The sequence below is a fragment of the Sceloporus occidentalis genome, unplaced genomic scaffold (genome assembly GCF_023333645.1).
Source record: "Sceloporus occidentalis isolate IW3139 unplaced genomic scaffold, rSceOcc1.0.p SCAF_26, whole genome shotgun sequence".
NCBI classification, from domain to species: domain Eukaryota; kingdom Metazoa; phylum Chordata; class Lepidosauria; order Squamata; family Phrynosomatidae; genus Sceloporus; species Sceloporus occidentalis.
The window spans coordinates 7,903,542-7,916,891 of record NW_028317006.1 but is presented as its reverse complement, the minus strand read 5'-3'; the positions used below and the strand labels follow the sequence as shown (position 1 = coordinate 7,916,891).

General features: G+C 41.7%; 1 protein-coding gene across 1 annotated transcript; it reads right to left on the bottom strand.

The window, feature by feature from the left end:
* Positions 1–674: 674 nt before the first annotated feature.
* On the bottom strand, positions 675–13,153 carry LOC149300106 (kinesin-like protein KIF23). Its single transcript, XM_089485551.1, has 23 exons — positions 13,055–13,153; positions 12,451–12,579; positions 11,930–12,035; positions 11,715–11,851; positions 11,454–11,569; positions 11,210–11,380; positions 10,728–10,760; positions 10,386–10,498; positions 9,727–9,848; positions 9,477–9,579; positions 9,302–9,381; positions 8,981–9,100; positions 8,737–8,896; positions 8,487–8,654; positions 8,136–8,293; positions 7,627–7,800; positions 6,988–7,176; positions 5,973–6,236; positions 3,381–3,614; positions 3,011–3,099; positions 2,687–2,759; positions 2,058–2,128; positions 675–690 (listed from the first exon to the last, which is right to left on the bottom strand). Exons 1-23 carry the CDS (start codon positions 13,151–13,153, stop codon positions 675–677), a joined length of 2,925 nt encoding a protein of 974 aa, XP_089341677.1.
* Between the last annotated feature and the right edge of the window lie 197 nt (positions 13,154–13,350).

The following is a 13,350-nucleotide window of genomic DNA, read 5'->3' as shown; positions in this document are numbered from 1 at the left end:
TAATGATATCAAATTATGCCTGTTGGGACAAACCTCTTGAGATTGTATGTATATATTGATTGTTGCAAAATAAACATGTAAAAGGGACACCAGCAAACAGCATATGTATAAAAAAAATCTGTAATTCTACTATCGCTGTAACAGATTAATTTACAGGAAAAAGCAGTTGTGCCTTAGAAAAGAAAAAAAAAAGGTACAAGCAGGCTAAGTAATAATTTTCATGAAAAGCCCTTTAAATTTTATTTACAAGTCTCTAAAATCAGCTTGTATATTTCTTGCTGGAGTTCTTAGTAGTATGATTAGAGACATTGTGTGTAAAACAAAGCACCATGTGTTAAATAGATGCAGTGCATCGCTATGAAACGCGACGGTAAAGTGCATTGTTGCCGCTAGCAGGAGCAGCAGTTTTTCTTTGTTTAAACAGTATGATGGAGAAAAAAAAAAAATACATATAAAAACCCTTCCATGTTTAATGTAGAAAACTGTGTATATAAGTAGCTCGATATCCCACTGTCCGGAGGTTCATGAAAGGTTAAATAAAATCCATAGCCGCAGCAGCAGAACAGCACAGAAAGTCTATCTGGCAGTGAATCCAAGAGATGCAGGCTAGCTGCCACTCATCCCACTATATACAACTTCGCTTCACATATTCCACGCCATAAGCAACCTTCACTTCAAGGTTTTCTGCGTCTAAAACAAAGAAAAAAAAAAAAAAAAAAAAGTTATAAACCCAGAAAAAAAAATAAATCACATCTGTCAGACTTTACTAAATGGTTAAAATCACTGAATCAGAGAAGTGTCTGCATATTGCCCAATAAAAGTTTTGCACTAGTGTGCATTCACATACCATTAAGTTAGCCTAAAACAGTATTAGGATTCTTATTACCGTATTTGCTCGATTATAAGACGACCCTGATTATAAGACAACCCCCCAAATCTGAATATTAATTTAGGAGAAAAAGCCTGAATATAAGACGACCCTATAGGAAAAGTTACCAGTAAATGTTAATTCATCTAAACTTTTTTTTTTTTTTTTAATAAAAGCTATGATTGAGAAAAATATTTTGGTTTTATTTCCTTCTATTTTCCAACCTGCCCCCCAGTTATGCACATCTGCCCCAGAAATGCCTTATACGCCACTGTGCCCCATGATATGCCTTTGACCCCCTATGTGCCACTCTGCCTCCAGAAATGCCTTATACCGCTATTTGCCACTCTGGCATTTAGAGGGTTAAAAAGCATATTATGGGGAAGAGTGGCATATAGGGAGGTTAAAAAGGCATTTCTGGAGGCAGAGTGGCATTAAGGGGGTTAAAAGACATTTCACAGAGCACTCTGCCTCCAGAAATGCCTTATGCCCCCCATTTAACACTCCCCCACCCCCCCCCCCCCCAAATTACCGGTGCTTTCGACTTCCCTGTCATGTAGCCGGGGCAGCGTGTAGATCCCACGCACTTACGCTGCAGCCGGAAGGAGGCGTGGCTAACAGCGGGGGTTTTTTGCGTCCATCGCGCAGACCTTCCCCGACTGTCAGTGATCAGAGTTCCCCGCACCGGTGTGGGGAACTCTGATCTGACAGCCGGAGAAGGTCCGCGCGATGGACGCAGACAACCCCCACGCCTCCTTCCTGCTGCAGCGGAAGTTGTCTACGCGAATCGCGTAGACATCTACACGCTGCCCCAGCTACACACCGGGGACTCAGAAGGATCCAGGTCCCCTGCAGCTGCGGGGGATCTGGATCTTAGTCGTCTCATAGTCAGATCTATTTGAGGTCTGATTATAAGACGACCCCGATTATAAGACGAGGAGTATTTTTCAGAGCATTTGCTCTGAAAAAACCTAGTCTTATAATCGAGCAAATACGGTAATTTACATTACAAAGAGGCATCATGGGTAGCGTTCACATCCGACAGAAATATGCTGCGAGAAGATTGCGCTGAAATTAGTGGGATGTTAGAATTAAATTGGCGAATGTATGTGGGGGATACTGGAGAACAAAGGCATTGAGAGCCTAAAATATTAACCCTTTCCTGCTGATCAGCAGAGGAATCACTTACTTGGTAATGGCGTGATGCTGGTATCCAGGACCCAGATTAGAGCCGGCTCTCATCTCCACAGCAACAGCACACTATACAGAGAGAAAGCATGGCGTTTAATGATCTGACATTCAAAAAGTGCGTGGAGCCCTACATGCGGCGCTACTAAATGGTCTGGCCCCAAACCAGTATCAGATAAACAAGGAGCAGTCAAAAAACAGCGATAAAGCAAGTAAAATGATATTGTACTTGCATTGGTAACTTAAACACCAAGATATTTGGGCCGATTGGTATCTTATATCTAGTTAGTTTTTTTTGCTTTGATGCATGTCTATTGTCTTGTTTTGTATGGTATTAAAGAAAAAAAAAAAGAAAATATATATATATTGGCCGTGCTGATTGATATATATATATATATATATATATGCACAAAAGGGTGGATAGGCTTGATAAGTCCTGTGCTTGTGTAAAAAATTTTTTTATACATTTCTACAACTGTAAAAACCAACCTTCATTAGGAGGCGCTGTATTATGAGGTTATTTAAAATATTTGTTTTGGCACTCAGCAATTTAGTTCACCTGATTCATGATTAAGGTAAATCATTGTCGCTGGATAAAAGTCACTATACACGACTGAAGCCTGTACATACCCTGGTTTCTACATCTGTCCATTCAGACTCGGTTGTGTCTTCCTGCTTTGTTGGTGACGATTTGCGTTTGCGGCTAAAAAGGAAAGCAAAATGTTTCACCAGTGCAGAGACCCCGGATCATCTATACAGCGGGTGCAACGTCTCACACCAACATTGCACTGCAACATCTAACCAGCCAGTAGTTACAGCTTCCTTACGTCTACCGCCGCATTGATGAATGAGACACGGCATGCTTAGCTGAATAAGGAGCATGAATGATGCAAACTGTCACTAAAGGCCGAGGAAACGGGCATTACTGTGTAGCTTTGGTTTAAGCCAACTCACGTGGATCCAGGTGGAGATTCCTGCCTTAATGTTTCAATATCTGTGAACTGAACTGCTTGACCTCCTCCCCGAGTCCGAAAAACATCCCCCTGTCAACGTAAGACAGGCACGAGGTTAAAATGCGAACGCAAACCAGACAATCGACACCTTTCCCTCACACCTCAAAGTGAACACCCAAATGTGACATTCAAGACAGAGATACAGATACACACATATACTGTTCAGAACGCTATTTAAAGAAACTGGTGTACAAAATAGAAAGGCATCTGCAAAACACTGTTCTGATCATAAAATTCATGTAGCTGCCAGCATCAGTTAACCGTTTCTCAGTAATGAACGCCCCCCCCCCCCACGGCACTTTTATTTTTACCTTAATAAGTTTAGTCTCAATCTCCCCATCCGAGGCCAGTTGCTGGTGTGTCAGCATGTACTTGTCACACTTTGCCAGCGCCTTTTCGCTGGCAACGGAAACTTTGATGGCGTTGGGGACATGGGGCTGCATGACCGTCTCGGTCTCCACACTACTGGGCGGCTTATGGTCTACCCATCTCTCCGCCCCGGCTGAACGAGAGCGGCGGTGCCGTGCATGCACCGGGGGAACATTCTGAACAGATCCAGAGAGCAAATCAAGACAAACAGGGAAAATCAGTGACCGATTAATTCCAGTGCAGAGACAGGAGCATTCGGATGGCCTGGTAACCGAGACTGAAGCATTCAGATCATAAAGTTCACCCAATATAAACCAAGGGGGCAAGTATAATGCCAATAAGTTTAGCCAATTTGGATTAAAAGGGTAGGTGATCACAGGAAACTTTAACCTGCGTTCTAAATAAACAAAAAAAAAAATTCTTGGAAATCATTTAAATTGATCTAATACTAATGTCAGGATCTACTCAGACACATTTATCAGTAAGTAGGTATTTTATATACCAATGATATGATCCCAAGAGCCTGCACTCAAAAAAAAAAAAAAAAAAAGGTAATAAGCTTGGAAACAGCCTACAGTAAGGGACAATTTAGATACCAAATGGACCATATAGTTACCAGACCTGTGAGTGCTCAAGACCATGATTTGCCTTAATCCGTAAAGTACAAATTTCACAAAAAAACATGTAAGCGCCATGCAGATTATGTCCTATTTAAAGCAATTTGGCATCAAAATGTTCGTTGGTTAAGATGGGTTGCATCAAATAGTTTACAATATATCAAAAACACAAACTATATACCGTATTTGCTCGATTATGAGACGACCCCCCAAAATCTGAATATTAACTTATGAAAAAGAAAAAGCCTGAAAATAAGACGACCCGATAGGAAAAAAGTTTTACCAGTAAATGTTAATTCATGTAAACAATTGTTTGTTAATAAAAGCTATGATTGAGAAAAATATTTTGTTTATTTCCTTTTTTTTCTTCAACCTGCCCACCCAGTTATGCACATCTGCCCCCAGGCTTGCCACTCTGCCCCAGAAACGCCTTATACCCCATATATGCCACTGTGCCCCATGATATGCCTTTTAACCCCCTATGTGCCACTCTGCCTCCAGAAATGCCTTATACCCCTATATGCCACTCTGGCATTTAGGGGGTTAAAAGGCATATTATGGGGCAGAGTGGCATATAGGGAGGTAAAGGCATTTCAGGAGGCAGTGGCATTAAAGGGGTTTAAAAGGCATTTCACAGGGCACTCTGCTTCCAGAAATGCCTTACACCCCCCATTTAACACTGCCCCTCCCTCCTCCAAACTTACCGGTGCTTCTGAGTTGGGGGGGGGCACATAACACAGGAGGGATCCAGGTCCCCTGCATCTGAGCCCCCGGTGCTTAGTCCGGGCAGCATGTAGAGCTCCACGCGAATCGCGTAGAGCTCTACACGCAGCCCGGACTAAGCACCGGGGACTCAGAAGCACCGGTAAATGGGGGGGGCATAACACGAGGAGCCAGGTCCCCTGCATCGCTGCGGGGGATCTGGATCTTAGTCTCATAATCAGACCTATTTGAGGTCTGATTATAAGACGAGGGGTATTTTTCAGAGCATTTGCTCTGGAAAAAAAACGTCTTATAATTGAGCAAATACGGTATAAAAACAAAAAAAAAAATAAAATACAAATATGGGCTCAATTCAGCCATAGCACTGCAACATTTTACACACAGTGGGAGTTCAGCCAGGCCACACACAAAATAAAAAATGCATGTGTAATATATACATTATATAAATAAAATCTACCAATACTGACGGATGTCAGAAGAACAGAATTTGGACAGGAAGGGGGCAAAGTTTCAATACAGTTGCTCCTAGAGAATATATTTTCACAAAGCAGCAAGCAGAAACCAAATAGCCTTTCCCAGAATAAGGAAAGATATAGTAAAGAAATAAAAGGGTCCCTTATTAAAGAGAAACCTGTCACTGTTACAGGAACGGAGCCCGGTTCTCTGCAAGAGTTTCTTATAGTGTGTGTGTGTATGAACCTTACATTTCGACAGCAAGCAATGAGAAACATCTGGGTGATAATTCAGAATGTAAACATGCATGTTACAGAACGGGTTCCTCTGTGACTTCTAAACTATCTTGGGAGTTATTTAGCAGCAGATTGCTTGCTTTATGCAAAATTGGTGCTATGCCAATAGTTCATTGATCTAAAAGGTGTTTTTATGAGCTAATCAGGAACAGAGGAATTAAACTACAGCTACAATGCAGAATCTACAGCTCCCAAAGGGGAACGCGGTGTGATCAGCGCAACAGTTTGCAGATTGAGCAGGACATTCGCAGGGCAAGCATAGCCCCGGGCTTAAAGCATCCCAGCTGTAATCGCAGGTTATTTTGCCAAGTGAAAGCTTATTTGCAGTAGGTGCAGCAGTTCTGCCAGAGCAGTTGATAAACATGTGGTGCGCAGCTGGCAGGACTGCTGCAGACTATACCGTGTTGCTTCTATTAGCGGTAGGTACTTAGAGTAGCTGACTAACCCTGGAACATTGCTCCTCTTCTAGCTCTCCCTGCTGGCTTGATATTGGATACGGAGACCTGCCCTCTGCTGTTTTTAACCTCCTAGCTGCCTCGGGCTCCCACCGCCTGTGGCTCGCAGTGTTGGGCTGTGGAGTTTTCTGCTCCCACTGCGAGATGCTGGAAGCCACGGAAATGCTTTCGCAGGAGTTTGAGCGTCTATGCAGCCTCAGCTCAGCTGCGGACGGCTGGCTGTAGAGCGACTGGGCAATGGTATTACCAGTCAACTAGAGAGACCAAGAGACAAAACACAATGTCAAAGGATCAAACAACGCGCTCTGCACTGCAAGAGGTCTGCGCATGAGGAAACCCCAGCAGCGCCTATACCGGAGGCTCCAGAATATCCTTATAGAGTACGTTACTCTAACACAGGAGGATGAGCCTACATGTAGGTGGACTACAATACTGAATAGCTATTATATACAGTATGGCACAAGATTCTATGCACACATTAAAAAGGAGGCTGTTATACCGTGTCACTGAAAGGAAAATGCCGTAAAGACTGGACAATCTGTAAAAAATTACAGATTTCAGTTTGCCGACCTCCAATAGAACATCAGAAATAATAAATAAGTTATTTTTTGTGCTGTTCCCGACTTTTGGAGATGAAAACAATTGTTTAATAAAGCATGATGGATGCATACGCCATTCAACATTTGATTACCGGCAGTCTCATCAGTTGCAATATAACCCACTTGGGCAATCAGTGAATGGGTGCGCTCCAGTTGTAATGTTTCGGATGAGATTCTGTTTAAATGACGGTGAAATGCAAGCAGTATAAACAAAGAGGGATGAACGTGAAGGCATGATAACTATTTGCATTAGGAACTTTGGGATGACAAAGAATAATCTTTAGTGAGGAGACCACTTAGCCCTCCACCCTCTACAGACCGTGTGATCTAAACACGTAGCGAGACATCACAAGTGCCCTCAGCCTCCCCCAACTATCATGCAAGATATACCGGATGTGTGACATACAGGTGCAGGAGAAGGAGAGATGGATCTGACGGGTACCCTTGGTTCTCTCTCTCTGTCCCTCTCTCGGGACGGCCGCTCAGGCCTCTCACTCTTAGGCTCTGTTACGATGGCTTTGAGCTGCTTCAGTTTCTCATCTTTTACCCAAAGCTTGTTTTGCATCTCCAGCTGTTTGGCTGCCACACGGCGTTCCTACAAAGGCACAGAGGGATTGGTTTTAATAATTATAAACACTTGTTAACCATAGGCATTCAGTGGAATCTAATGATAAGCTTATTTCTTTTAACCCTAAATAAGGCCACAGACGTCTTAAGACTTCCTCCCTCTTTGGTCAATATCTAAACTTTTTGGGGGCCTTCAAGGGAGAAGAGTTTGTGAGCCGAGACGCATCACTCCAAATACACGGGCCAAGGGAGTTGGAAACTTTTACGGCAAGGACTTAACGCAGAGTAACCGCTTACTGAGCTGTCATTTTTTATATCTTTGACAAAAGACATTTTAAAACAAACATTATGCAAAGCATAATTTTGAGGATAAGTCAGCTACAAGATGACCAAAAAATATATAAAACATTTAAGACGATTACCAATATGAGTAATTGTACTGACAAAGGTAAATGATGTCGATAATAACGTCACTTACGCATTCTTTCTCCCATTTCATTGAATTCTCTGTCACCATGCCCTGCAGCCGGGCTTCCAGACGTCTTTTATCGGACAGTTGCCGCTGCAGCTTCTGGGTTTGGTTCTCCAGGTCATGCTGCAAGGAGCGCTTTTCATCTTCATAGATTGTTGTGGTCTTTTCCAGAATGTCAATCTACAGAAATCATAGCCAACAATGAGGCGCTAAGTACTTAACTAAATTTATGGTTCACATGTAGAAATGGAAAAAGAAAAAAAAAATACAGACATGGCTACCCAAGCAACAAATACAAGAATACGTACAAAAAAATAATAAACAAACACGCATGAAGGAAATGTCACTGGGTTCCATGTGGAACTGTGTGGGTATGCGTTTGTGCCATGCTCTACATATTTTTGTCTGATTGCCTCAAATGTTTGTAATCATGTGCCAGTTTTATTAGCAGATTTTACTTTATTTTTATTTTAATTAGAATCAGCTTAATTTAGTTAAATTGGTGTCGCACTCACCTTGTACTCCAAGGTTTTGATTTTCTTCTCCAGTCGCTCCATTTCAGATTTTTGTGACGCTATAATCTTATCTCTCTCCGACATTCTGCCCTGAACAATATTCTCCTTGGCAGCAACCACCCCATTAACTTCTTGTAACATTGATTTGAAGGAGGATACTAGAGAAACAAGTAAGAGTGAGTTAGATTACAGCCACATGGTACATATTTGTCTAGGCAGAAGTTAAGAAGAATGCTGTATTTACACCCATAGTTTGTTAAGCTATTTCGGAGGCAGAATATGCTTAGAAACAGAGTTTGACAGCAGATAAGAACCAGTGGTTGTGACTACTCGGCATAATCTGTATCTCACCGTTCTTATTGAACTCCTCAGCCATCATCTGGCGGATCCTTCTCCTTTTCTCCAGGACTTCAATGAGTAGTGGGAGTGTATTCTCGTCATTAGCATTGAGAAGCTCGCAAGATGGGATTGGAGGAAAGCTTTGAATAAGTACCTCTATCACAGACTGATCGTCAGGCTCTAGTTGGGGGAGAGAAAGAACAAGTTAGGACCACAAAAATAAGAAGCGCTAGATATCCCAGCATCAGATCCCTAGTATCACCTCCAATTACTGGGCCCCCACGCTCCTCCAGTCTGCGGGAAAGCTCGTCTTTGAACGCTTGGTTTCTGTAGCGTCTGCCTGGAGTCAGACCGCAGATTGGTTTGTCTACAGGTCTAGCAACCTCAACTTCCTGCGTCATCTCTGCAAACCGCATTACTTGCTGTAACAAGATATAAAACAAACCAATCAGCGCCCATTTATTAAAGAGAATCGAAAATACATTATTCAACGTTATTATCCTCACCAAACTCTCCTCGTGATCATCAGCCTTTGGGTTGACGCACACTATCATGCGGACTTTGCCCTCCCCATCAAAGTAGTTCTTAAACAGATGAGTTAACTTTGAGTCTCTATACGGTACCATCTATTGGGAGAGGAACACACAAGATTTTAGGATATTTTCACTTATGCTAAGCCAGAAGCAGTAAGTCATTTCATCCAGCTTGGCATCTCAACTACAATCCCCCCACTCAAACACCCTGAGAATTCCAGCTTACCTGACAGCTGAACATCCCCAGGGTCAATTACACCAACAAAATTTAGAAGAAAAAAAAATTTTTTTTACCTTGTTTGTACCATAACGCTGGTTCTCTCGAAGAACTTCTATACATGTCCTTAGCGTCATCAATGACTGGTTAATGTTTCCTGAGGAAAGAAAAAAAAAAAAAACACCACACATTTAATATGCAACCCACACACATAGTATAAATAAACTGCTGCGTAAAAAATTCAGCGTTTACCTGCTTCCCGTAGGCGGTTACCCTCAGCCTTGGTGCGATTTGTCCTTTCACTTCCAGCCAAGTCCACAAGGGAAAGTTGGCTTAGAGTGATCTGCTCTTTTTCCTGAGAAAAAAATGTGACATGACAGCAAGCATTAACGATTAGGACTGGCAAGCCATCCTGAAACATATCTCCTGCTCACATGCTCCTCTCCAACAGGTCTTTAGTCAGAGGACAGACAACACAGCCTTTACAATCAGCTGCGTTTACCTGAAGCACATTATCTCCATCAGCATCAAGCGGAGCCTGCGCCAATTTAATCATGAAGACACTGTGGGAGCGACTGGACTCGCGGTTCAGCGTGGTGTTTGCAATTCTTCTCTTCTTCTGACCTGAAACGAGTTCCCTTGTTAGGGACATATCTGGACAATCTTATTCATGACCAATAATTCAAATAAGTTTGTTCCCATACAAAATAGAGCATGTATGAGCCAAACAGGTCTATTAACAAGGCTGCTTTAATGAACACTTTGTTGGGGGATGCAGCCGTTCTGGTTATTCCAGAGCACTGAAAGCATTACATTTCTAGCCGTGAACTAAAATGTTACTCTTCTTGCAGGAAAAAAATAAATGCTAGAGTTGGCTTACTCAGCCAAGAAGCACCACTAGACTAGAAAGCTAAATTAGTGACTTTATATATAGCTACTCGCATACCAACAGACTGCCCTTAATTATTTAGGACTTTAGCTTTATACACATGGAACAAATTTCCAATGGAGGTCTACTATCGTTTCTGTAAAGTGGAATTTCCTCACGTTAAACTACAGAGTTTCAGACGAGTAAGTGAAGAAACTTCATGAGCCAGAATCTCATTGGCAATCAGTGTCTTTATCAAGCTCCTACTTTATGACCCCAGACAAAGTCCTCACCTTTCCAGAACACATCAAAGGCCTCTTCTGTAGTTTTCACCTCCACCTCTGTGCATCCAGCAATATACATGTTATGGTTCTGGTCTTCACGCAGGTTTCTGGATTGAGGTGGCCTGCAAAATGCAAAGAACTGAAATTAAGGTAAACTGATAAACGTAACAAAGCTAAACTAGCCGAGCCAGCATGAAATGTTTGCTACATAGAACTATTAGGAGTAAAGGGAAGCAAACATGCAGTATGATGCGAGAGGTTGGAAGGTTTATGGGAGAAGAGATTTTATTTATTTATTTTTTTAAACACTCAGGGATAGAACTATGGCACGAGCTGAAAACAAACACATACATAAACTCAGCATTCTTTCCTGGCGTGTTCCACCTGACAAAGGAATAGGGACAGGTTATAATGTCTGCATTGCCTTAATGCATATCACTGCACTGTAGTGAACAGTACCTTGTCTGGTAACCAAATCCACTACATTACACAAGGATTTTAAAGAAATAAAAAAAAATGGCACGGGGAGCCTGTCACAGAAGTTTCCATACAGTTTACCTTAAGTTCTCCTACAAAGGCAAGACCTTTTAGAGTGCCATGACATATTAAATCAATACTCTACTACCACTCTTGTACCCAAACAGTTAATTGTACATAGAAAGGGCAAATAAAGTTTCATGGTCATTGAAGAATATTAGTTATAGGATATGATCATTTATATAAACGAAAACTTTAGTTTTAATATTAAGATTAAAAGGACACAGGATAAAACAGGTCGCTAATGTTACAATTAGGAAGACAGGTGACCAATTCAAGTTCATGCAGTAACTTACCTTGGCTTTATAGGGTCTATAGGCATTTCTTCCAGAAGGTCGTAGATATAGTTATTGTAGATTTCAATGTATGATACAAAGACACTGTATACGCTGTCCTCATCCACCTCCTCCACCTTGCAGTGATCCTGAATGTTTATCATATCGGCAAACTCAGGTTCCATCCTCTGTCTGCAGAACACAGAATTACTCAGAGATTCCCTCGCAAGGCCTACATCAGGCTCAATAACTGAGTTTTTCTTACTTGTTTAGAGGAGTTTTGCTAGCCAGCTGTGAGTGGCCTTCCCGCTTTTGTCTCTCTAATAGAGCATCAACCTCACATTGTATGTCCATGCCATTTCTGTCATCCGTCTTAAAAACCTGCAAGCCACATGATAAATCAGACCAGCCGAACTGCAATCGTTTACAAGAACCCAAAAATAACCAAGAAAAAGACGTTCTCCCCATACGCTATTCAGAATCTACATGACAAAAAAATATTAAACAGGAAAGAACAAACACGTACATATCTCTTAGCTTGAAATTTGCTAATGCTGTTAAAGATCATGTCCAAACATCGAGGCAGGAGACCGCCGTCCCCGGGGGATCCAGTCATGGTATGTGTCTTTCCACTTCCAGTTACACCATACGTGAAAAGCAGACCTAGATCAACAGAATTTTAGTTTACAGAAACAGCTCCACCAAATGCCTGCAGCTGTTGTGTACCCCCCCAATACCAACCATTTCTTCCATGGATCAGATCTTCCACTAGAGGTTTGGCTACAACATCAAACAGTTCTTTTTGTGTTATCTGAGTTCCGAATACTTGTTTAAAAGAATATTGTGTCTGAGGGGGGAAAAAAAAAATAATTATTAACAATCGCACAAATTGTTGAAACATGGACAAGAGTAATACCAGGAGACATTAAAAGGAAAATTGACAATACTTTATACAAGGTGAATATGTATAGGCATACCCCACGTTAATGCACACAATGGGTCCAGAGCATGTATGTAAAGTGAAAATGTACTTGAATATGTGTGAATCACTACCCTTTTTTCATTGATCAAAAGATGTACCACACTGCAATTGTCACGTCATTTCCACCGCAAAAGATGTGCAGAGACTAAGATGCGTTGGTGTCATGCTGTTATGTGTCTTATCACAAAGCAAGCAGAAATAAACAGGGGAGTGGTTGCGCTGTAACGATTGCCTGTATAGCAACATGGATGTTACATGAAACAGATCTTTGCACCCTCACCTCTTTATATTCACCATTCCGGTTCACCTTGTGTCCATCTGGAGTGTGCAGCTGTACGGTGGTCTCGTTGATGACTTCAATGCAGCACTCTTGGTCAGAGGGAGACAGAGGACGCACTCTGCAGTAAACCTGTAGAAACAGGCAAGTATAAAGAATATGATGAATATCAGTCATTCATAATGGACTCAAACATTTATATTTAACATGGTTCCTAAAATTACAATTAAAATGAACAACCCCGGCTTGGCTTTATAGATTAGCATGAAAGCAGTGAAGAGAATTGGCCAATCACCACTACTACGGCTAAGGATGTTAGCAGATCCGTATAGTTCAGCTATTATGAAGCTTATAATGCTAAAAGAGCTCAAGTGGGGCAGATCAACTCTCACACCAGACACTTTTTCCACTTGAATAAGTGAATAAAACGTGACTTAAGGAGGAAAAGTTAAGCATTAATAAAGGATATACTATAATCGGCTTCAAAGCAGGGTAATACAGCCTTATTAAAGGGATTTTACAACAAGAAGCTCATAACGAAAAGCTATTGATTGTTATTCGGCTAATTGGCATTAGTCAGTATTTATTAACATGCATGTAAACTCACCCCCACTGGATCCTTCTGGTCTGCATTAGATGGTTTTTTGGGAGGTGGTCGCCGTGGGGTTTTAGTCCGGCTAATAGAAGGAATAAATAGATTGATCATTGTGAGTCTATAGCTTCTATGCAAATTATACTCAATTAACCATTCCTCCCAAACCCTCGCTGCCGGTAACATTATATACATTGCTATTGGTTGCATTCCATCTCAGCTTTGAAAAGTTTACCGCCTGCCTCTACCTCAATCTGACAAAGCCGCAATACTTACCTTTCAATTGTATATCACATATTTGCGAGCGATTT